The 26,065-nt window shown below is 43.2% G+C and overlaps 1 protein-coding gene across 3 annotated transcripts in view; it reads right to left on the bottom strand.

Moving 5' to 3' along the window:
- The window catches only part of CTNNA2 (catenin alpha 2), a gene marked incomplete at both ends in the record, with an annotated part of 1,062,955 nt that overhangs the window by 785,929 nt on the left and 250,961 nt on the right, over positions 1–26,065 (bottom strand). For all 3 annotated transcript variants that reach the window (XM_079791896.1, XM_079791897.1, XM_079791898.1), the window contains one exon: positions 2,030–2,196. In XM_079791896.1, coding sequence (XP_079648022.1) covers positions 2,030–2,196 — 167 coding nt within the window. The remainder of the gene's footprint in view (positions 1–2,029; positions 2,197–26,065) is intronic.

Below are 26,065 nucleotides of genomic sequence, written 5' to 3'. Positions count from 1 at the left end.
GGCTGCACAGTTAATTTCTTTAGGCTCAAAGTCTCTCCCTGCTACAGGAAGATTGTTCATCTGGGTAAGGATCTTTCTTAAAACGTTGCCTTTGAAGTCTAAGCAGGCTGTATGGGGGATAGGGGGCTTTGTCTCCAACACACTTGTGACAAAGTTATCCGTTGCCTAAATGATGCATAGGACACAGGTGGGGCTGGAGGAGAGCCAGCCTCCACTGCGGGTGCAAGAGGTTCCAGGGATCCTAGAGCTGCAACATAGTCCCCGTTTACCCAGCACTTACTTTGTGCCAGACCCTGTGATGCCTGTTTCATAGGAGTTTCCCCTATTTCACCCTCCCACAACACCGCGGGCTGTCCTGTCTTCAGGCCATGTTAACAGCGGAAGCGTCTGAGATGTCAGGAGGTTCTGTGGTGGGTTACAACACGGCTGCCAGGCAAGTGGACATCAAACCGACATTAAGCCTAGGCAGTCTCACCCCAGTGGCCAGACGGTTAATCAAAACGCTGTACGTCCTCTCAATATGCTCTCAAGTAGGTCAAGTCTCTCATGCCGCTCACTTCATCCTACTTGCAAGACCCTGCCCTGGCTCTTGCAGGGACTCTTCTCGGAAAACCCTGAGAAAAACTCCCAAGCAAGTGCTGCTCCGTGTCTCTGTGCTCCGCGGGCACCTGCAATAGCGCCAACCAAGCGATCTGCGGTGTGTGAACACAGAACGCAGGCCGGGGATGCTGCCATTTGAGGGGTTTCATCGTGGTGCAGTTTTACGCCTCACTTAGAAATCCTGGATGCTTTATTGGGGTGAACTCAGAGAAAAGATCCGGCCCAAGATTTTTTGACAAAAAAACACTTGTGGTTTGGGAAATTCCTCTGGAAATGACTGAACAAAGCTGAGATGGCAGGGGAAGGGAGAGCAGACTCTCATTATCCATGTCCCACCTCAGCGGCCCCTCATTGTTCATTCCATGACAAAGTAAGTGAGCCCTTGAGGGTTAGCTAACAGGGAAAGGGATGGGCCAGGAATGGCCGGAGCTAGGGGAACTAAGCCGGCAATAGGTTGGTTCCCCAAAAAGGAAAGTGCATGGTTCCCTTCATCTAAGACCTGAGGTCAGTCCAGGGTTGGTACCAATTGTCCAGGGATAAGATTCACTGAGGGCATGGAAGAGAGAGTCTCCAGGCAGCAGCCATATTCCTAAGCACTTACCTTCATCTTAATTGATCTGGTTGAAGCATCTTGATTGCAACTAGACCCCAGTCAGTAACTAGGAAAACAGAGAAAGGCCTAGCTGTCCAGGACTGGGAAAGTGGCCTTGGCCCCTGATCCAGCAAACTGGTGAACAGGGTAGGGCTCCGTTTTCATTAGGAAACAAAAGAGTTAAAAGGAACCAAAGAACTGTGACAAGGAAGGCACATATAATGGAGTTCTATGGGTTGGTGGGGTACGTAGGTGCCACAGACCCAGCCCAGGTATGACAGGTGTCAGGTATGGTGTGACAAGATTGATTCTAGCGATGGGACGTGTGATTGGGCGCCTTTTTATTGCCAGACGAAGACAGGCTCAAAGCCCATATATCTACATAAGGGCAGGCTGGAGAAGGGAACAAAACATACTCAACATGTGGTCCATATGAAGATGGGCATGGGTGGTCACTGGCCAGCTAACCAGGAGAGCTGGCTTAGCCTAAACTACCACATGGACCAGCATTGCTCTCAATTCCAAGACAGGGCCACCCCAGATGCAATGTGCTGGCCCCGTGCAGCCTGCATGAGTGCAGGTTTGTACTCCAGGGAGTCAGGGGGGAATCTAAACTCTGTGTTTCAAAGGAAAACAATGCAAGTGAATCATCTATAACTTTTAAAATAGATTATTGAATGAACTGAACTATAGGGAAAAGTTGGGGGTATACCACAGGGGTGAATGACCAAGTGATCTAGGCAGCACTGAAGTATTTTGTACAGTTCAGCGCTGTAATATACACGGTCAGTATTGCCGCCCACATAAAGCAAGCGTTGGTCAACTCTACATACGTACAATTTTCAGATGAGATAAAAGTCTCATGACATCTGCCATGTCCGCCAGGATGAGCAAGCGGGTTACAGCTGACAGCAAAGCCCTTGCCGCCCGCACCATGGTGCCACGCTTCACGGATGAACACGGGTCATCAGCAAACTCAGATGAGGCGATGCGCATGGTCTCACCTGGAAGACAAATGCAGAAGGCACGTGGGTGGACAGGAGGCTCGGAGGCTGGCAAGCCTGAAGGTCTGTGCATGGATGATCATTGTTCTCATTGCAAAACTACAAATGACCACTCCTGTACTTTCAACACAGCAGAACCTTTCACGTTGAATGCATCCATGCACATGGACAGGTGCTGTGGGCAAATCAAGGTGCTCATTTCCCATTTCCCATTTCCCATCATGGAATTCTGCTCTTAGCATCAATAAGGAATGTATTTAAGTCAATTTATCTGATAGTTAAGATGAATTTGCCCTTACCTTAATCATGCTCACTCTTCATTTATCTAAGAACCAATGATATTTACTAGGCAGCTAGTTAAGGCTACTTGACAGTTCAGGTACAAAATTTACTGCTCCACAGAGGAATGAAACTTAAAAGTTAGGTCTCATTAACACTGTACCCTTAATTGAATTACATAGTAACAGATTATAGAGATACCCTAATTTAATCTTTTTTTTTTCCCTCTCAGTTCAGAATTCAGAGCCAAGACTAAAACTATAAGAGGAAGTTTATTTGTTTAGAAAGTCACAAAGGTAAGAGTGAGGCATAGAAGAAATGGGCTCAGGAAACAAGTTACAGAGGCAAAAGAAGGGCCCTCGGAGCTTAGGAGAAAGAGAGAGGCAAGCCCTACTTTAGTTTTTAACACTGTTAGGGACCTATTTTCTAAAGTAGAGAGCACTTATAAGACAACTGAACTAATCCAACAAATGTTTACTGAGCACATACATACTTGTGTCAGATTCTCCACTGGGTTGTGGAATGACAAAGGTGACCGAGAATGCCCTGGCCTCACGGAGTTCACAGTCTGATAAGGAAACCAGTTCTAAATTCATACTCAGAATGCAATGATTACATGCCATAACAGACATATGATTGAGAATGTAGGCAAGCCCTAAACAGTTTTGCTCAGTGGATAGAGCATCGGTCTGCGGACACAAAGGGTCCCAGGTTCGATTCCGGTCAAGGGCATGTACCTTGGTTGCGGGCACATCTCCAGTGGGGGGTGTGCAGGAGGCAGCTGATTGATGTTTCTCTTTCATCAGTGTTTCTAACTATCTCTCTCCCTTGCTCTCTGTAAAAAATCAATAAAATATATTAAAAAAGAGAATGTAGGCAAAAGAGAGGAGGGAGTAATTTACTATTTAGTGTGATTCTGGGGGGAAGCTCTCAACTTTGATGTCTGGCTTGGAAGAACTAAGAGGTTCACCGGGAAGACAAAGGTGGGAAGGGCACCTTAGACAGACGAACAGTGTGGGAGGCCCGGAAACCTGGACTGGGCGCTGAGGGTAGGGAACGGCAGTCACAGCGAAGGCACAGTGAGGAAGGGTTCCGGGGAAGAGGTGCCAGTGCTCGGAACGCTGTGGAAGAGATTTGGACTGTGTCCTCTGCAGGGAGGGAAGTGACATGAATAGATTTTTATTTGAGCTGCACTGCATAAATAAACTGGAGGGGACACGGCTCTCGCAGAGAAACCTGTTAACAGGGCAAATGCAGCTGTAATCTGAGAGCAGGAATGAGGGTGAGGCCTGGACCAGGGAAAAGGCATGTGGTACTAGGAGGGAGAAAATATTGATGAGATCTGTGCTAGGAAACAACAGATCCCGGGATGGATTACATGTGGAGAACAGAGACAAAGAAGCTGAAGTGGATGGTGAATAGTGACACCACACAATTGACAGGTACATATTTGCACAAAGATCCCAGGAATGGGAACCAAAGGGAGATCATAAACTAGGATGAGACTCAGCCCAGGGCAATGGGGAGGATATCCACCTGGGGCAGAGAGGACTGGGAGGCATAACGAAGCCTCCCATAGGAGAGCATACACAGGAGCATAAGACTTCAATAAACTAGAAGAGTAGAGTTAATATGACCAATTATTTCATGTAGGCCCTACATTGTAGGGAAAACAATTCATTCAATATTTTCTTTACAGAAATGATTACTTCTCATCTATTAATCAAAACCTAGCTTATTTAAATAAAGTCAATTCGATCATCGAACGTCTGAGTGCACCGTAATTTATCCTAAGATACACAGAAACATTTAAAAACACGCATCTCTTTCCATTTTACAGGCAGATCAGAATATAATGTGACTTGCTCAGTTAGTGTCATAGTTCTTTCAACCCCTGCAGTGATGCTTTTACATTTGGGACATGTGGGCACGTAAGGAAATACACTGAGTGGCCAGATTATGATCTCTGAACGCATAATAATCTGGCCACTCAATGTATATCCTTTATAATAAAAGGCTAATATGCAAATTGTCCCCTCGACCAGGAGTTCAACCAGCAGACCGGCCGGCCAACCGCCCATGTCCCCTCCCCCTGGCCAGGCTGGCCGGACCCCACCCATGCACGAATTCATGCCCCAGGCCACTAATGTATATATACACACATTGAGTGGCCAGATTATTATGTGTTCAGAGATCATAAAAATCTGGCCACTCAGTGTATATTGTGCTGTTGGAGTTTTAAGAGAGACTACAATCTACAATAAGCATATTATGTTGCTAACCAGCTTTTTTACGCCTATGCACCAACAAATCGCTTGATGCATAAGATCAGATGGGGAGAAACTTAAAAATCCATTAGGGTGCTGGCACCATGGTGAATTTTCATGATGCATGGCCCTAGAGGACCAAATAAAGTTTAAGACAGAGGCTGGCAGTTAGAAGCTACATACTCAATCCAAGAGTCCCACCCTGGTGGCAGGCTCACACACAGTAAACCTTCTTCTCCTCCCGGCTCCTCCAAAAGATGCATTAGCCAATAGCTATGTAGTCTGGAGAAGAAAGCTACCTCACTGCCATTCTGTACAGTGCAGCTAGAACATTACACACCAGGGCAAATCTAATGAAATGTTGAGAGGGTCACCACAGATACGGGTAAGCGGAATGGATCCACTCATTCAAAAAAAAGGGAAATTCGTTCTGCACATGAAACTAGGGAGCCACACGGTTGATCCCAAATTCTGCAGATTCCATTGGTTTGAGCCACAGCTCGGGTAAGAGCAGTGGCCCTCGGGTAGGGCGACTCTCAGCACAAAGGTACCCCGCCCAGCATGTGGAGGAACCGTGCCTAAGCAAATGGATTTTTCAAGGTCAGGTTTTCATGGAGAGGGGCAGGAGAATGTCATGTCAGAGGCTGGCCATTTGGTCAGCAGTACAGATCCAGAGCCAATGGGTGCTACATAGTAAAGAGCTCATAATAAAGAACTTGGAGCCCACAGGCAGCACCCATGGAAGAAGCTCAGGAGATTGAGAGAGAGAGAGAGAGAGAGAGAGAGAGAGAGAGAGAGACCTACTAGTACATTAGTAAATGCGATTCTGCAAAGGGAAATCTCATGCTAAAGTCTGAGATTTTTTTAAGATAAATAGATGTTTTAATTCAATTTAAATTAAAACTAAAAAGTCATTTTAAGCAGAGACAAATGATGTCATGTTATTAAATGTTAAAAAGGAAAGCAATCCGAAGTTAGCTATAAGTTGAAAGCATTTTATATCCATATAGTTTTAGGTTTATGAATTAAAACGGAAATTTATATTACAAAACGATAAGCAAGTTTATCTGGATAAAATTAGCTATTTTCCCAGGAAACCGCTTTTCTATAATCCTATCTAATAAAAGAGTAATATGCAAATTGACTGTCACACCAAGACACAAGATGGCCGCCCCATGTGGTCAAAGATGGCTGCTCCCATATGGACACAAGATGGCCACCACAAGATGGCCTGCAGAGGAGGGCAGTTGTGGGAAGTTAGGGGTGACCAGGCCAGCAGAGGAGGGCAGTTGGGGGGACCAGGCCTGCAGGGGAGGGCAGTTGTGGGCGATCAGGCAAGCCGGGAGGACAGTTAGGGGTGACTGGGCCAGCAGAGGAGGGCAGTTGGGGGAGACCAGGTCAGCAGGAGAGGGCAGTTGGAGGGGGACCAGGACTGTAGGGGAGGGTAGTTGGAGGGGGCAGGCCTGCAGGGGACAGCAGTTGGGAGCCAGCTGTCCTAGATTGTGAGAGGGATGTCTGACCACCCGTTTAGGCCTGATCCCAGTGGGATTGGACCTAAATGGGCAGTCGGACATCCCTGAAGGGGCCCCAGATTGGAGAGGGTGCAGGCTGGGCTGAGGGGCACCCCCTACCCCATGTACGAATTTCATGCACCAGGTCTCTAGTACCAAAATATTTAGCTAAGAAATAGCATGCCTGTATAGGAGAGGGAAGGGAGCAGTGGAAAGAGGATAACAGATGTGCCTGTTTCTTTTATAGATACCATTGTATTCAATCTCCTTTACTTGATTATAGACCTAAGCACAGAGCACTCTTTCTATGGTAAAGCCTTTGAGCTCCTCAAGCCACTTTCCTTGGTTGGAAAGAAAAGAAATTAACATCTCCAAATAAGTGACTGAAAGGAAACAGTAACAATTAAATTGTATATAGTACTTTTATATAAAAATTTATTATATAAATATTATTTTAAAAGATTTTATATATATATATACACTAGAGGCCAGATACACGAAATTCGTGCACTCGGAGTGGGGGTTGTCCCTCAGCCTGGCCTGCACCCTCTCGCAGTCTGGGAGTCCCCGGGGCATGTCTGACTGCCACAGAAGCAGGAGAGGTTCCCGCCACTGCCTCTGCACTTGCCAGCTGTGAGCACAGCTTCTGGCTGAGCAGCGCACCCCCTGTGGGAGTGCACTGACTACCAGGGGCAGCTCTTTCATTGAGTGTCTGCCCCCTAGTGGTCAGTGCATGTCATAGCAACCGGTTGTACTGCCATTCAGTTGATTTGCATATTAGCCTTTTATTATATAGGATATAAATTTAAAATGACTACATTGTTAAAGTCACACAGACCTACAATTGTATCCCAACTCCACCCCAACCATTACTAAATATGTGCGCTGGGTGATGAGTCAACCATTGTGTGTCAGCCCCTGCAACTGTCAATTAGGGGTGAAAATAATGACAGCTTCCTCATAACTGTGATTTAGGGGTAAAGGTTGGAGATCATGCATTCAAAGCGCACAGCACAAGACTATCCCTGCAACCAGGGCTTACTCACTATCATCACTGATGGCCCTGCAACCACCATCACTGCAATCCTCCCCAGTAAAGAATTGTTGGTGAACTGCTCAAAGTTTGGAAGCATATTTTTGGTTGATTCCACTCCTCATATACACAATAATTTAGAAGCAAGAAAACATCTGCCCAAAAGATGCTTATTGCTTTAAGTAAGATTATACCCCTCCCCCCCCCTGCTCCCTAAATATGGTTGTTAGTATTTGGTTTTCAAGTCAGTGATTGTTCTAGTTCTTACTCTACCCTATAGGCATTAGGATAGATCGGTAAGTGTGCATACATGTGAGATAGCATTAACTCAAATGTGGAGTGAAGCAGGACAGTAATAATCAATGGAAGAGAGGCCTGCCATGCAGAGGACCGGGTCTCAGGAGCTGACCAGTCACTTAGGAAGCAGATCATGAACCAAGGGCATGAGTGTCATGTGGCTCATCTGCCTGAAGGGCGGCCTGCAATCCGGGTAAGCACTCTTTAAACACTTGACAAATGAATGACTGGAAAGCTGTGAGAAGCAAGGGGAAAGGTATGGTGCAAAGCTAGGTTCAGAGAAGGAAGAGTGAAGGCATGGAAATCTCAGGAAGTGGATGGTTCTAGATGCTGATGAGGATGTAACTTGCCCAGTCTTTGCACTCCTTCAGCAACTGCAGGCACTGGGCTGGTCCCCTGGAATCATATGATGAAGGCTGGAACCACAGTGAGAAAGGAAATGAAGAAACATGCAAGCCACAGAGCAAATGCAATGAAATAACCAGATCAAGAGTGGATTAAGACATACAAAGCCAAGTAGAGGAAAAACAAAGCACCTACCATATGCTGTGTGGTAATTTACATTGTCAATGTTTTTTATTATAAAACTAGTGACCCGGTGCATGAAATTCACAAACATTAAAAGGGAATTAATTAGAGGAAATATTTTAATATTGCCTTTTTCCCTTTATAATAGAAGTGTCAGAGATGAAAGAAAATTAGTAAAATGTATATGAAAATCTCCCTCCTGTCAGAGTCTGGGGCGTGCCATGGGACCCAGAGTCAAGTCCCCGCCCATCCGTGTGTGCCTCAAAATCACATGAGACCCAGAACCGGCGGGCCCCACCCATGTCAAGCCCCACAGGGTAGGGGGCACAGCATCAGGACCCCTGTGAAGCCCCGCTGGGCAGGGGGCGCAGCCTCAGGTCCCCTGGCTCCGGCACGAGGGCGCGATGACCATTTGCATATTATCTCTTTATTATATAGGATAAAGATTGATCTTTTGGAGAACTGAAAACTACAGACAATTATAAAGAACCAAAATGGCATACACCATTCCAATAAACAGAGACAAGCAACCACCAGGGAACTTCTTCTAGGAAGTTTGCTTATATTTTTAACCAGTAGTTATAATATTTAATATTACAAATGCACATTCACCTTGGTCTAATTACACATATTTTCATTTGTCTGGTTACATAAATTACCTGGCATAGAATAATGTCCTTGCAAATTTCCTCATTACAGAATTCTTAGAGCAGATGAGAAAAAAACAGCAAAAGATTCCAATCCTCTTAGGGAAGGTTTGTTTTCTTTACACAATAACCCACGCCTGTCTTAGAACTTTTCTCACACATATTTTCCTCAAGGTCCAAATTTCAAAGGATACTGAAAAATAGATCCTGTACGGCAATGCAGGAAAATTCAATATGATTTTAGAGAAGAAAGCAAGATTAGTGAGGTATAAAACCTGACCATGGCTTTGCAAAGCCCTGGCTAGTTCTGTTCCCTAAACTATGCATTATCATGGAGCCACATACTCACAAAGCCAGTGCAGGAATAAACATAACTGAATTTTAGGGTGGTAATTGAGTAGACAGTGGACATCTGAATGCTTTATCATTTTTATTATATTGTAGAGTCTATAAAGGCAAAGCAATGTTTGAAAGCCACTTACTGCTCTGGTTAGCTAATTTTCAAAGCAGGTGGGAAAAGATTTATCTTCATTTGAAATAAAGCAAACTGAAATATTAAATGAATGGTCAATGTGGAAAACACCACAGAAGTTACAATGTTATTGTCCCGACTGCCCTGGCCTCCGCTCAAGGAGGCACTGGAAAAAAAAAAAAAAAAGGAGGGGCTGGGAGCCTGGGTCAACAGGGGGTGTGGCCAGCCTGAAAATGGCCCTCAGCCCCTTACCAAGGCTGGCCACACCCCCATGGGACGAGGGTCCCCACTGGGGGGTTTGGCCAGCCTGTAAACAGCCATCAGCCCCTTACCCAGGCTGGCCACACCCCCATGGGGTGAGGGTCCCCGCTGGGGGTCTTGGCCAGCTTGAAAACAGCCCTCAGCCCCTCACCCAGGCTGGCCACTCCCCCCCAGTGGGAACCCTCACCCCATGGGGGCATGACTGGCCAGCAAACCAACACAGGCCCCTCACCCAGGCCTCCCCATGCCCCAAGGGAACCCCACCCTGATCCGGGACACCATTTAGGGCAAACCAACCAGCCCCCACCCGTGCACGAGGCCTCTATCTATACTAATGAAAGGGTAATATGCTAATTAGACTGGGAGACCTTCCAGGAGACCTTCCAGACTTTCTTCTGGACAAAGCCATGGTGGCGGGGTTGAGGTAGAGGCGATTAGAGGCCAATAGGGGAGGGTAGTTGTGGGTGATCAGGCCAGGATGGGACAGCAGTTGTGGGTGATCAGGCTGGTGCGGGGGGGGGGGGGTGGGGGGCTGTTGGGGGTGAGCAGACCAGCAGGGGGGCCAGTTGGGGGCGTGCAGGCCGTCAGTGGGGGTCAGTTGGAGGTGATCAGGATAGCGGGAGGGGGTAGTTTGGAGTGAGCAGGCCAGCAGGGGGGCAGTTGGGGGCAAGCAGGCCAGTGGCAAGCAGGCCAGAAGGGGGGGGCAGTTGGGGATGAGCTGGGGGGGGGGAGTTGGGGGTGATTAGGCTGGCGGGGAGGCATTTGGGGGCAAGCAGGCCAGCAGACAGAGTGGTTAGGGGCAATCAAGCAGGAAGGCAGGTGAGTGGTTAGGAGCCAGCAGTACTGGATTGCGAGAGGGATGTCCAACTGCCTGTTTAGACCTGATCCCTGTAAACCGGCAGTAGGACATCCTTTGAGGGGTCCCAGATTGGAGAGGGTGCAGGCTGGGCTGAGGGACACCACCACCTGTGCACAAACTTTGTGCACTGGGCCACTAGTATATTAATATGTGCTCTCTGATCTCATTCCTAATTAGTATAGTTCTCTTACGTTTAGAGCTTACAGTGTGCCGAGGTCTGTTCCAATAGCTTTACATGTCTTAATTCAATTACGGCTCAATGAAGTAACTACTTACATTGTCACCATTTATACCAAAGGAAACAGAAAAGAGAAAGAGAAGGGTACTCAGCCAAGGTCAAACAGCTGGTAAGCGATGGGGCCAGAATTCAAAGCCAATTTGGCTCTAGAGTCTATGCTCTTAACAGCAGTGCTTTAGAAATGTTTTTTAAAATTCTGACTGTGTTAAAATTATTTGTTTACATATCTCTGTCTGGACTTCTATTATGAGTTGAAGACTTGTACACTATTCTATTTAGTTAGTGGAGTATTGTAAGGAAAGAAAGGAGAGAGGAAGGAAGAAAGAGAGAAGGGGAGAGAGAGCAAGAAAGGGAGGAAGAAAGGAAGGGAGGGAGGGAGGGAGGGAAGAACTAAACAAAGACCTTTCTACAATTATTCTCAGGCTCCACCACTCCCCATTGTCTCTTATCAGGGTTGATTTATGACCATCTGTGCCTATATACATTTGAGTCTTCACCCCTTTCCCAAGACTGTAAGCTTGGTCAGAGTGGAGATCATAATTGCAGCATGTTGATTTCCTTTTTTTTAAAAAAAATATGTTTTTATTGATTTTCAGAGAGAGCAAGGAAAAGGGAGAGAGAGAAAGAAACATCAATGATGAGAGAGAATCACTGATTGGCTGCCTCCTGCACGCTCCCAACTGGTGGGCCTGAAACCCAGGCATGTACCAGGACCCAGGAATTGAACTGTGATCTCCTGGGCTAATGGCCAATGCTCAACCACACCAGCCGGGCAATTTCTTTATTCATAGTATTTAACATATATTTGACAAGGTACATTTACTCAATAACTATTGAGAGGAGCAAAGGAAGGCCTGCCTGGCACCTAACATTTGAAACATATCGAATTAATGCTGACTCGAGGAGAAAGGCCAAAAGAAATCCTGAGCCCTAACTGGTTTGGCTCAGAGGACAGAGCATCGGCCTGTGGATAGAAGGGTCCCAGGTTCGATTCCGGTCAGGGGCATGTACCTTGGTTGCGGGCACATCCCCAGTAAGGGCTGTGCAGGAGGCAGCTGATTGATGTTTCTCTCTCATCAATGTTTCTAACTCTGTATCCCTCTCCCTTCCTCTCTGTAAAAAAATCAATAAAATATACTAAAAAAAAACAAAAACAAAACAAACAAACAAAAAAAAAACACCAAAAGAAATCCTGAGTGCTACACACTTGATGAAATAATAATTTGCATATTTTCTTCTTCTTTTTCAAAATTGGACTTGTGATTTCAGCCAGCAGCCAGGAAGCTATAGCACTGAGACGGGCAAGTGCCAGTAGAAGCAAGTAACTTCTTTGTTTCTCCTTAGTTTTGCCCACATAGGCATTTGCTATTAAGAGAAAGAACTGTTAAAGCTGTTAAAACATTCAAGAATTTGAGAGAGCAATGCATGCATTTCACCCCAGAGTTGCTATTACTCAAACTCAGGATTAGGGGAAAAGGTTGACAATCTGAAATTTTCAGAGGCCCAGCAATGATGAAATCATGTATTTTCTTAAGCAAAATCTGCCTTAAATAAGCCCCCTCCTGCAGACCCTCTCATTTCTAGCCCTGAAAGTTGAGATGTTTTTGTTATCAGAAAGCAAGATAACTGTGGCCTAAATACGTGAAAATGAAAAGAAGAGCCTTAGATGCTTATATATTTTTTAAAAATAGCAACTACCATACAAACCACATCAAAACCATGTAAATATTATAAAATAAGAATGTTGCTTTTTCCTCTGTCTTTTCATCAAGTGTAGTCCTTGGTAGAGGATTCAATCTTTCTTCATTTTTCCATAAAGCTCTCTGAGCAAATGAGACATTAATTGAAAAATGAGAGAAGGCTGATGGATCCACTGCCTCTGACGGGACTGTGGGACTGGAGAATTTCTGATCTGGGTGGGCCCTCCTCATGCATCATTCAACACCTCACTTTCATCTGACATATGAAGACACAGAACCCACCCAAGGCTATTTTTGCTGGAGGTCAGGCAGTTGCGTGGGGCCAGTGTTCTGGTCTCCTTACATCCCAGTTATGGGCTCTGGGCACAGCCCCAGAGTGGCTGGGAAGCCATCAAAGCATCATGTGATGCCAACAAATCAAAACTTCCCCCTCACCTAATAAAATCCCCAAGTACCCACATGACCTTGTTACAGACCCGCCTCAGTAGCTAGAGCAGTTCTAAAGACAACAGTGCACCCTCCTTTTGTCAGGCTCGGCGTTCTTTACCGAGGTGGGTAATGAATCTGTTCCAATGCAAGTTCCCCCATCTAAGATATGTTCATTAGACAAAAGTACTACAAATGTCAGTAACTGATGATTAAGTGTATTGAATGTTATGAGCTATTAAACATTGTTAGGGATGGTAATGTGCCACCTTGCAGAAGGCACAGATCATTAAGCATATGGATTTTAATGATTTCAGCTGTAGCCTTTTCCTGGTTTGAGAGGAAAGGGGATAAGGTAATTCTGCATTGTTGTCGCCAGAAAAATCAGCAAGCTGCAATATGGCATATTTCACAAATGAGATCTTCACAAAGACCAGTTAAATGTAGCAAAAGCCACATTCCATAAAAAGGTGATTATTGTCTTGAGCTCGAATACAGTGGAATATTTGGAAACATTAAACAGAAATATGCTACGCTTAAGAGGAAAACAGAGGATAGAAGATTAATATAGAACCCAATGTCACTTAATCTTTTCACAAAAATTAAGAGAAAAGAGTTGATAAGTATGTAAATTTCATTGTACAAAATAAAAGTGTTTCTGAAATAAGAATACTGTATCATATATATACTAATATATATATATATATTTAAAGAAAACCTATCGTAAGAAATTAAAGCTGACTATGTCATTCAAATCTTAAAATCTGATCATTTTGATGTTTTTACCCTCAAACCAGTAAAGAAAATCAGATTTCTCCATGTTATATTTTAAAACATAACTTAATTGAGTTGTAATATTACCACACCATTTAACAGGTTTATAATACCTACTAGAGGCCCAGTGCATGACATTTGTGCATTGGGGGTGGGGGAGATCCTCAGCCCAGCCTGCGCCTCGGAAGGGTCCTTATCACTGTTGCAGAGGCAGGAGAGGCTCCTGCCACCTCCGCTCTGCCCACCAGCCACGAGCCCAGCTTCTGGCTGAGCGGCACTCCCCCTGTGGGAGTGCACTGACCACCAAGGGGCAGCTCCTGCGTTGAGCATCTGCCCGCTGGCGATCAGTGTGCATCATAGTGACCGGTCTGTCCACTGTTCGGTCTATTTGCATATTAGAGTTTTATTATATAGGATTACTTGGAACATTTTTTGTTTTGTTTCTACTTTTAAAATGTGTGGATGCGTTTTCCATCCTCAGTCAACTTTTCTCATATGAGAGTTGTTCCTGTGTTTTCGTTTAGCCGAAGACTACATCAGACTTTCTATTTTACAGTATAGCGATTTCAAGCATAGTTTACCTGCAATCTATATAATGCAGATTACATGAGGTACCTTCTTTATGCTTCCCATTTGCTTTTCTTTTTTTAAAAATCCTCACCCAAGGATATTTTTGTTGTTGTTGATTTGAGAGAGAGAAAAATATTGATATGCAAGAGAAACATTGATCAGTGCCTCCTTCACATGATCCGTCTTGGAATTGAACCAGCAACCTAGGTATGTGCCCTGACCAGGAATAGAACCTCACAACCTTTTTGGTGCATGGAAAAACATACAATCAACTGAGCCACCTGGCCAGGCTCCCATTTGCTTTTCTTTGTATTTATATGTTGGCCAATATGAAGCCAGTGATTCAAGTATTTTTTAGTTGTACTAAGGACAAATTTGAAATACTACAGTAACTTACAAATATGTTTGTACATAAACAGAGTGTCAAGACATCCAAACTGGTATAAAAAGGCTTAAATCATATGGACTAACTTGGAAACAGTCAGTTGTGAATTTGTGAAAGCATATCAAAAACAGGTTTCTCAAGAAATTAACTACAATTTAGTAAATTGTAGAAAATGAAACTAAGAGTCAACAGATCCAGCTTCTGGTCTGGACTATGCCCCTAGTTGGCTGTGTGACCTTGAGCAAGCCCTGTAAGGTTCTTGATATTTGTCTTTCTTTATTCCTCCACTGGGTAGCTTTTAGCCAGTCTGAGAGATGGCAGAGACCAACCACACATGGCCACCCCACCCCTTAGCTCTCTGGTAGATTGATAAAGTACAAAGAGTAGAGATGAGAATGTCCCAGACAAACACACTTTTCATTAATTAGTTCCTTGGTCCCATACTGGGCAGGTCTGGGTCTCTCGATCCTCTTGACAGTAAGGCCTAAATGAAAAGTGGGCTTCAGGGTTCTAGGACCCCTTTCCCATGGGTGATTTAGTTTTCTCTAAAATTTCCAAATGAAAGAAAACCCATCTTATCACACCAGTTTCATGAAATTGGAGGGAACTATAGAAAGAAAAAAGTGAAGGCTACAGAAAACCAGTGACTATTAATCTTTTCTTTCCTTCCACTGGAAATGTGATCCACTACCTCTTTCAAAGTAATCTTGGGTACCCAAAATGTCAGGAGACATATAAAATTATTTTTTTAAAGTATGCTTAAATTTCCAAACCTCCAGACCTAATTTCTTTTAAAAAATGTAACACTTTAAAGCACGTATCCAATTGTTAAACTGAAACAAAGTTGGATAGATGCATTATGTTCCCCGTGTCAGCAGACCTCTTGGACCCTCTTTGGTCAGCTGGACTCATCCTCAGCTTCTGTTGCCAACCTCAGAGTCTTCCTGCCTTTTGCAGGCTGCTCCCCAGCAAAGAGCGGCCCACTCTGTGCTTCTTAGTGTTTATTTCCTTTAAAGTAAAAGTGGGAAAATTGTACTAATAACTTGAAAAATTGCCCTATATGCCCTTGCCAGTGAAGGTAAGTGCCCAGTCTCTTAGTAACCAAATAACTTGCTAGAAATTAATGAACTCGCATTGAGAGTATTAATTTAACCTCCTATGTAGGTCTGCCTATAGAGAGAAAATATGCTGGTCATGCTGATATTAGTTTTCCACTCAGTATGATAGCATAATGATTAATAAACTAACATGGAATTTCAAAGCAACGGCACGATGTTGTTTAATTTCTACATCACTTATATATTATGGAAATAGAGTGTCTGAACAGCAACTGCCCTGGGGCACTGCTGGGAGATGTCTGTGGTAAGTATGGGACTGGTTCTGAACAATGAAGGGACGTGATTTTCAATTACTACTCCTAACAGCAAGTGGTTCTTCAAGCCAACAGGAGTTTAAAGGAAAGGTTGAAGAAGAAAATACAGATGTCAAAGAACCTATAGGTATGAGGAATTTATTTTTGAGACAGAGAACTGAAGCAGAACGGAGCATTCCTGAGCTTGCCATGCACATGTTTAAGTCGTCTCCAGATAGTTAGTATTCATGAGGTAAGTAGTCATGAAGAAAAAGCAGGCATCCAGGCACATTGGACAGTAGAACATGGCAGACCATGCTAATTCAGTCCAAGCCCACGCAGAGGTCACTACCTGGTTACCTGGGTCCAAGGCTGTTACTAAGATTGCAAAAGGCCTGTATGAATCCACTCTGCATCCTTTATAGGGTGTCCTATAAAACAGTGGGCAGTCAACTATATTTAATTCTCAAAATCGATTGTGGGTTCAATCATTTTTAATAGATCCCTTTGTTATCTCCACACAATTCCAAGTTAAAGAATCTTTTCAGGATTCAATGCATGAGCAAACACAGGCTTGTCACATAAACGCCCACTAAGTGTGCCATATTTAAATACCCTAGTCAAGGACTTGGCATGGGGTACTGGCAAAACCAGTAAATGGAACCATTTGTAGAATTTAGCCTCAAGGCTTCTTATGCTTCATGAGCAGATACACATCAAAATTACATTTGAGAATCCCCAAGCCTAATAATTTTCAATAATCAACAGATGCAGCTTGAGATCATTTCCAAAGATGGCAGCATTGCAAAAATCTATTTTGTCCTCCTCTACGCTGTATGGATCTCTTCAATGTAATTAATGGTACTTCCTCACATCTAGTTACCTTTGGCTCATTGCCTTCTTCCCCAGAGACTAAAAACAGATGAGTAAATGATATCAAGAACCATTTCCAATTTTTGGGACTGTGATACTAAACACAATAACAGATACTACTTATAAAATGCTTACTATGTACCGGGCACAATGCTAAGTACTTTGCATATATAGTCCTACAATAAGATGGACAACATTGTCTCCATTGCACTGATTAAAAAGAAGGTATGGCTTAGCTTTAAAAATTAATTTGTCCAAGGTCAAATGTACACACCTATAATTATGTTGTAGCAATATTTGGAAACTTATCTTTCATAATCTGTACACTAAAATCATGTCCTCATGTCCTCTAATTTTAAACAAACAAAATCATGAGGGGTAACTAAATTAGGCAGGATTATATAACGGGAAGATAGCCCTTGTCTCTCAGTGTAAAATCAGACACTTAAGCACTTAGTCATGTCTTGATTCATAGATGTCTAACTAACAATACTGTGGCTATCATGTGATCGATCCCACATCCATTTTTTTTTCCTAATTTAGAGACAACTTTAGAAACTTCTTTATCTTAGAAATAGCCAACAGTCCAAGGGTCAGCAAAAGCTTAGGATTTCTTTTCAACTGTAGAGAGTAAAGCTTTGCATTGTGATGCTTCTTCCAGGGAACATTTCTTCATTGAGACTGCAGACATATTTAAAGAACTGTGTTTCATCTCTGAAAACATATCAGTGAAGAACTTGGACTTAGACTTCTTGAGCTTAAGTCCCAGTTCAGACTTTTTTAAAAAAATGTGTGTTCCCTTGTGCAAATTACTTAACTTTTCTAAGACTCATCATTAAAATGAATAAAATCACAAGCCACATCAAAGATTGAGGAAAAAAATTAAATGGGAGGATGTGAGAGACTGAATAGCAGAAAATATATCTCCAAGACCTGTGTAAATGTATGTGAAACACAGCAAACAACCTTATAAATGAAAGGGCAATACCTAAGCAAAAAATAAAAATAGAAAATGCAGCTCTGAAGTAAAAATGGTGACCCGATTTGAAACATTGACCATCTTAGAATTATCTGTACTCTCAACAGGTAAGAAGCTACACACCTGGGAAAGAAGAATATCCTGATTTGAACTGTAATGTCCACACAAAATAAAATTTAGATTCTTAAAGTGCTATATCAGTGAAAATATTAACTAGAAAAAAATGTCTTTTGACAAACAGAAATGGTAAAGAAACATGTCTGTACCAGCTCAGAAAACAATGAGGTGATTTCAATTATCTATATCCTACCTAATAATAGACAAATATGCAAATTGACCATACCTCCGACACACCCACAAGCCACGCCCACCATCCAATCAGAGCGAGCATGCAAATTAACCCAAACCAAGATGGCTACAACCACAGAGAGCAAGGTTTCCTAGGTAACAGAGGAAGCCAAGCTTTCCGCCTGCCCTTGCCAGGCCTAAGCCTCCACTCAAGGTACAAAGTTTCAATTATAGAAGGTTTTGTTTAATTTGAATTAAACAAATTCAAACAAATGGTGGCAGAATGGAGCTTGAGAGAGCAGGCCAGGGTTGCCACCGGCAACAGGGGAAGCAAAGCTTTCAGCACACCCTGGCCGGGCCCACCCGCTTAAGGCAACAAAGTTTCAATTATAACCCCAACACAAATGGCTGCCAGCCTCGAAGGGAGCCCCAGGCTTGGCTCCGCTCCAGGCTACAAAGTTTCAATTGTAGAAGGAAAATAAATTCCAGATACCAGGGCCTCCACTTGGGTTGCCAGGGGGCGTGGCCGGCCTGCAAACCACCACAGGCCCCTCGTTCAGGCTGCCCCACGCCCCAAGGGAACTCCTACCTGATCCAGGACACCCTTCAGGGCAAACCAGCTGACCCCCACCCCTGTACCAGGCCTCTAGCCTATCTAATAAAAGAGTAATATATAGATTGATCATCACTGCAACACACAATATAGCTGCCCCCATGTGGTCAAAGATCCTGCCCCCATGTGGACACAAGATGGCCACCACAAGATGGCCAGCAGGAGAGGGCAGTTGGGAGGCACCCAGCCTGCAAGGGAGGGCAGTTGAGAAGGACCAGGCCTGCAAGGGAGGGAAGTTGGAGGTGATCAACCCTGCAGGAGAGGGCAGTTAGGGGTGACCAGGCTGGCAGAGGAGGGAAGTTGGGGGCAAACAGGCTGGCAGCAGAGTGGTTAGGGGGTGATCAGGCTGGCAGGCAGAAGCGGTTAGGGGCAATCAGGAAGGCAGGCAGGCAAGCAGTTGGGAGCCAGCAGTCCTGGATTGTGAGAGGGCAGTCGGATATCCCTTGAGGGGTCCCATATTGGTGAGGGTACAGGCTGGGCTGAGGGACAACCCCCCTCTGTGCACGAATTTTGTGCACCGGGCCTCTAGTATATATATAAAAGGCTAATATGCAAAGTGTCCCCTTGGAGTTCGACCAGGAGACCGGGAGTTTGATTGCTTTCTATGATGTGCGCTGACCACCAGGGGGTGGCATGGAACAAAGGAAGGCCCCGGCCAGCAGCCGGGAGCCAGTGAAGAAAGTCCCCGGTTGGCAGCTGGCAGCCAAAAGGCCCCAATCAATCCTGATCGCCAGCCAGTCCTAGGGACCCTACCTGTGCAAGAATTTCATGCACTGGATCTCTAGTCCTATATAATAAAAGGATAATATGCAAATTGACACTAATGGCAGAATGACCAGAACGACTGCTTGACCAGTCACTATGAGGCACACTGACCACCTCTCGGTCCCTGTCCCTGGCTGGAAGGCTCCCATCACCCAATGGTGAACGGGGAACTGAGGGGTTGTGGCAGGAGATGCAGGCAGCGCCAGGCCAAGGCCCCCGCCCCGCCAGTCGCCCCACACACAGAGGATGACCCGCGGCAGCGGTGGGGCCAGCGAGTGGGCAGTAGCGGCTGACCTCTTGGCCCCTCCCCCCGGCGGTCAGGCTCTAATCGCCTGATGGCGAATGGAAACCAGAGGTGGGTGGTGGCGGGGGGCGTGGCCGGCTGCCGGCAACCAGGGAAAATGGCCCTGATCACAGACTAGGCCTAAGGATAGTACCCGTGCACAAATTTTGTGCACCAGGCCTCTAATAATTAATAATGACATTCTATAACCAGAATGCTGTCCTCATGTATTTGTAAGAAACTCATTTATACTACCTGTATAGACTGGGAAATTAGATCAGAGAAATTATTCTGAAAATAGTTTCTGGTTGGTGGTGTCTGGGGGGTCCCTGACAGAGCAAAATTAAATGTTTTTTGGAAGGAAGCATAGGACTTTCTCAAATAAGCCTTCATAAAAAATGAGTACACATTTCAAATATACTAGTAGAACATGATAGATGCTCTCAGTGGCAGAATAATGATCTTAAATAACAATAATGAAATTTAAAAATTATAAGTAAAGAACTTCTGATAATGAAATAATACTATATAAAATATACAGTAATTATTTTAAAATATTTACAGAACTAGAATAGATATTTGAAAATATGAATTATGAAGATGATGTTCTGAGCCAAATAATTCTTCTTTAAATAACAACAATTAAATCTGAAAGGAAGGACTAAATAATAGGTTGCATACAACTGATAAGAAAACCAGTCAAGTGGAAGATAGCTGAAAAAATTAACCAAAACAAAATACAAGACCATATAATCAAAGGAATTAAATATAAGAAATATACAAGCATAGAGACTATGGAGAAACTTTCTAACATAAGCCTAATCAGGGTTGCAAAGAAGAGGACAAGTAGAATGGAAAAGAGCCAGTTTTTGTGTGATCATGGCTGAATGTTTCAGATTTTAAATAATGCCATAGTCCTCGCCATTTCTAAAGCCATTATCCTAACTAAAACTTTTGCCATACCACCCAAAACCTTACAAGAGTGCCCAGTTAGCTCTCCAGTTTCTAGGCTTATGCTCTTTCTATCCATCCCAAGCTCAGTGGCAAAAAATTGTTGTTAGTCAAATCATGAGAATCAAGGCCTATTATAATCATTAATCAGAGTATGTTCTTACATTAAATCAAGAACTCTCCTATATAAAGAATTCTACCAATTATCCCCCTGCTGACCCTTTATTCAGTCATAGCCTCTTAGTGCTACGGTGTATACTACACTGTGCACGGGAACCCTTCCAGCTTTCACTAAAGCCTGACGCTCTACCTCTCTCTCCAAACTCTTACTACGCTTTCTCTACCCATCAGCCCCACTTCAGTCTTTTGTTCATGATCCATATAAGCTCCACTTGCCTAACCTATTTTGCATTTTCCTTAACTATAGAAAGCTAGGTTACATAATTCTAGTTATTTCAAATAATACTCTGTCTTTTAAATCCTTAGTAAAATATTAAACTGAGCTCAAGGAGTATAATTATTAAATTAATTGCATTTTATTCATTTCTAAAATATTAGTTTGTTTAATGAATATAGTGTAACCCTATTAAATGGAATCTTTTTTTGTTTTTTCACTACTCTGGATAACAAAAAAAGGACCGATCAATATAGAGGACTTAAGTATTATCATAATACATATTTACAATTGGCCCTAATCACAAACATCTTAGAGTAGACATTACATAACATTATTCTTTCTTCTTTAACCTTGGCAATTTTCTAAAAATCAAATCAACAACCTATAAGAATTATAAGGGTCTGGACAATAAAGCATAAATCTTTAGGAAAAGCTGGGTTATTTATAGACTAAAACTGTATTTTCAAACATTGATTTTTTTTAAATTCCTCTTCCCACTTTTTAACCATAAATTATGAAGGGAGAGTAAAAATATAATAAATGGACTACGAGAGAAAAAAAAATTTTTCCTTGACACCCCCTGCCCTCCACATACACCTAAAAAAAAAATCACACAATGCATCTTCCAACCTACATCCCTATGCCATCATGCTCACCATCGGTAAAGATATACCAAAGTCCTAACCTCCAGTACATGTGATTATGATCTTATTTGGAAAGAGAGGCTCTATAAATGTAATCAAGTTAGGACACAGTCATATTGAAGTAGGGTATGCCCTGTCCAATATGACTGGTATTCTTATGAGAAGAGAAGAGACCAGATACAGACACTCAAGGGGAGAACATCTTAGGAGGAACTACTGAAGCCGTAAGTCAAGGGACAGCAAAGATTGCTGCAAAATTCCAGAGCTAGGAAGGGACAAGGAAAGATTCTCCCCTCCAGGTTTCAGAGGGACATGCCTTTCCAACACCGTGATTTTGGACATCTAGCCTCCAGAACTGTGAGAGATACATTTCTGTTGTTTGAATCGACCCAGTGTGTGGGACCTTACTTATTACAGCAGCCCTAGGAAACTGATGGAAAATGAGACATGTGCACCCCCTGTGTGAGAAATACTGCATTTTTGATGTATCCTGCATCTCAGCTTTGGTTGTCATATCACTGAAAACTTATTCATCCTTCAAGATGGCCCACAGAGTTTGGGCAGAAGCCATTCAAATTCACACCCACAGTACAATGTAGTCATCCAGAATCTCAAGTTTCTCTAATGACTGCTGACCCAAGAGTAGGCAGGGCTGCAGTGTAACCAACTTCAGGAGTGAAGAGCAGCCTCCCTGAGCACTGAGGAAAAGAGACCTATTGCTAAGAGGAACTGAAGTTCCAAAGATTAAACCCAATGAATGGCCTTTGTGTAGCTGTCATGCTCTGATTGACAGGAATCGTCTGTGAAGTCTTCCCTTCCATGCAAGGCTGGAAAGTGAGCCGGACATGGCCGGGGGCAGAAGAAGCAAGAAGCAGGAAAACTGGACTCTTAAGGGCAGCACTTAGAAATAATGCTGGGACAGTGATCAGTGGACAATACACTATGGGTCAAAATGAAGAGAGTCAAATAGAAAGAAAGGCAGTTCTGCAGAACGAAAGGTATTGTTTACCCTTTAGGTCTTACCTCTAATCGCCTCACTCTCCCTGGGACACAGAAGACATAGGTCAACTTCGCAGTATGCAGGGTGATATTGTCTGAAAGCTAGTCAAATAGTCGCCCACAGGAGCAAGCCAAGCTAAGGGGATAGCAAACATACAGTAGCTCACTGTACTCAGTAACCCTAGCAGCCACAATAAAGAAGACTTAAAAATGACTGAAGTCCTGACAGTGTGGCTCAGTTGTTTGGGCTTAGTCCCATGCACTGAAAGGCTGCCAGTACAATTCCCGGTTAGGACACATACCCAGGTTGCAGGTTTGATCCTAAGTAAGGGGAGTGCAGGAGGCAGCTGATAGACAGATGTTTCACTCTCGTGTCAATGTTTCTCTCTCTCTCCCTCTCCCTTACTCTCTCTTTAAAAAAAATAGTGAAAATTTCCTGCCTAAGTTGGAGGTTTGATACAACCTACAAATTTCATTGCTATTTCAAATATAATATTGTATTAGAAATATGACTGAAAAATAGATTCATCAATGGATTTGGTACATAAAACTTAAAAAAAATAACTTGAAAGTTATTTTGTCTAGAATTCTAATAAATGTCAAACATTAAAAAGTTCTTTATAAACAGAAGATGGCCTAGAACATAGTGTAATATTTGTAACTTATCTTTACCATTCCAAAATAACACCACTGATACTTGTTGAATTATATTTGTACTAGTGGCCCGGGGGGGTGGGGGTGTCCCTCAGCCCGGCCTGCACCCTCTCTAATCTGGGACATCCCTCTCACAAGTTGTGACTGCTGGGTCCTAACCGCTCACTTGCCTGCCTGCCTGATTGCCCCTAACCACTCTGCCTGCCAGCCTGCTCGCCCCCAACTGCCCCCACCACCGGCCTGAGTGCCCCAAACTGCCCCCCTGCCAGCCCGCTCACCCCCAACTGCCCCTCGCCAGCCTGATCGCCCCCAACTGCCCCCCTTGCTGGCCTGATCACCTGCAACTGCCCTGCCCTGCCAGCCTGCTCGCCCCAAACTGCCCCCCTTGACAGCTTGATCGTCCCAAACTGCCCCCTGTGCCAGCCTGCTCACCCCCAACTGACACCCCCGCCATCCTGCTTGTTCCCAACTACCCCCCCACTGGCCTGATTGCCCCCAACTGCCCCCCACTTCCAGCCTGCTTGCCCCCAACTGTCCCCCCTGCCAGCTTGCTTGCCTCCAATTGCCCCCCGCCAGCCTGATTGTCCCCAACTGTCGGCCTGCTTGCCACCAACTGCCCCCCCTGCCAGCCTGCTCGCCCCCAACTGGCCCCTGCTGCCGGTCTGATTGCCCCCAACTGCCCCCCCCCCCCTGCCAGCCTGATCACCCTCAACTGCCCTTCCCTCCTGGCTTGATCGCCCCTAACTGCCTCTGCCTTGTTCTCGCCACCATGGCTTTGTCTGGAAGGACATCCAGAAGGTCTCCCAGTTGAATTAGCATATTACCCTTTTATTAGTATAGATTGAGTATCCATTATATGTCAGGTACTACTAGCCCATAATGAGAGTGTCAATAGTGCTTGATATATATCTATCTCCCAAACCCTAAGACCTAATACATACTTAATCAAAGTTATCCCTAAGGCCACTGGGAAAAAAGAAATGACAAATAATATTGAAAAATATGTTAAGTCAAGGCAGGGGACTGTAAATGTGACCAAGTGGTAATTTTATAAAGATAAGAAATATCACTTAGAAGGGAGGTTTCTTCAGGATCTGAGTCATTTTCTAGGAAAATGTATTCCACTTGCAGCACACCTGTATGAAAAAAAAGACAATAATCTAAAACCCAATTCCCATCAATCATGTTCCAGAAAAACAAATTCCAAAGCAACCATGAGAACTATATTAGGTATTTTTCAGATATGCAACCAAAATCAAAGTATAACATCTGAGTTCATGTTTATGATAATGTCCCTGAGACATTAAAAAGTGTTCAAATACAGATAAACATTATAAAATTTTGATTATAATAGCCATTAAAAATAAAACAAAAGAAACAGAAACTATAAGTCCCTAGGAATAAAACTAACTTAAAGGATAAAAATCTTTATGGAAAAAAATATAAAACTATTGAAATACATAAATAAAACATCATAAAATTGAGACATATGCCCTGATAATAATAATGACTCACTAGTTAAAGATGGAAATTCTTTGAAAATTGATCTATAAATTTAATGTGACCATAATAAAAATCCCAACAGAGTTCTTTTATAGAGTAATTAACAAGATGATGCTAAAAGTCAGACGGAGGAACAAAGGGCCAATAAAGAATAGCCAAGATGATTCTGAACAACAAAAAAGGGATGCAGTCTTGCCCTGCCAGATATCAATATTTATTAATAAGTCACGGTAATCAAGTCAGAATGGTGTTTATACTGAGACTGACCAATGGGATAGAATTGAATGCTTCACAACAACCCAAACATGTACAAATATGACTCATGACAAATAGGAGATAGATGAACTGTTTCACTGTCACTAAATATGAAATAAAAACTAGATCTTATCTCACAAAGTAAAAATCAAAGATAGAAACAAATATAAAAGCAAAACTTTAAACATTTAGAAAAGTGTTTAGGAATATGTATTTATGATATCAGAATAGAAAATAGTTTTTTTTTAATCCCTGAGAATATTTTTTCCATTGATTTTTTTTTTTTCTTTAGAGAGAGAATGGAGGAGAGAGAGGAGGAAGAGAGAGAGAGACATTGATATGAGAGAGACACATTTATCGGTTGCCTCCTACATGCACCCTGACCAGAGCCAGGGATCGAGGCTGCAACTGAGGACCAGAGCCGTGCCCTAGACTAGGAATCAAACCTGTGACCCTTTTGAGCATGGGCTAACACTCTAACCCTGAGCAACTGGCCAGAGTGGAAATAATTTCTTAAACAGGAAACAAAACACTCAACAAAGAAAAGATCAATAAAATTAATTAAATTATTATTTTAAATATCTTTATATAACAGACATGAACAAGTTGAAAATATTAGTAACAGACCAGGGCTACATATTTGCTAAAAAGGTACATAAAATGCAAAGTTTGAGTATCCAAAACATAAGTATAGCTATTTTGGATGAAGAAAAACAAACAACTCAATGGAAAGTAATCAAAGAAAATGAAAGACAGTAGGCCCAAATGGCTGATAAATATGTGAAAAGCCAAACAATTGAAGACATAGAATTTAAAATACAGCAAGATACAATTTTGTACCCATTAGATTGAAAAAAACAAACAAACAACAACAAAAAAAAACCACTAAACACTCTGACAAATTTTAGCAAGGATGTTGAAAACAGGAAATCCTATATACTACAGGGAGGAGTATAAATTGCTACAACTACTTTAGAGATTGTTTTCACAGTGTTTCGTAAAGGTGAACTGTAGATATCCTAGGACTCAGCAATTCTACTTGTAATCAGCCTATAAGAGAAAGAAAA

This window comes from Cnephaeus nilssonii (assembly GCF_951640355.1).
Source record: "Cnephaeus nilssonii genome assembly, chromosome: 15".
In the NCBI taxonomy this organism is placed as follows: Eukaryota; Metazoa; Chordata; class Mammalia; order Chiroptera; family Vespertilionidae; genus Cnephaeus; species Cnephaeus nilssonii.
This window is presented reverse-complemented; position numbering and strand designations above follow the sequence as displayed.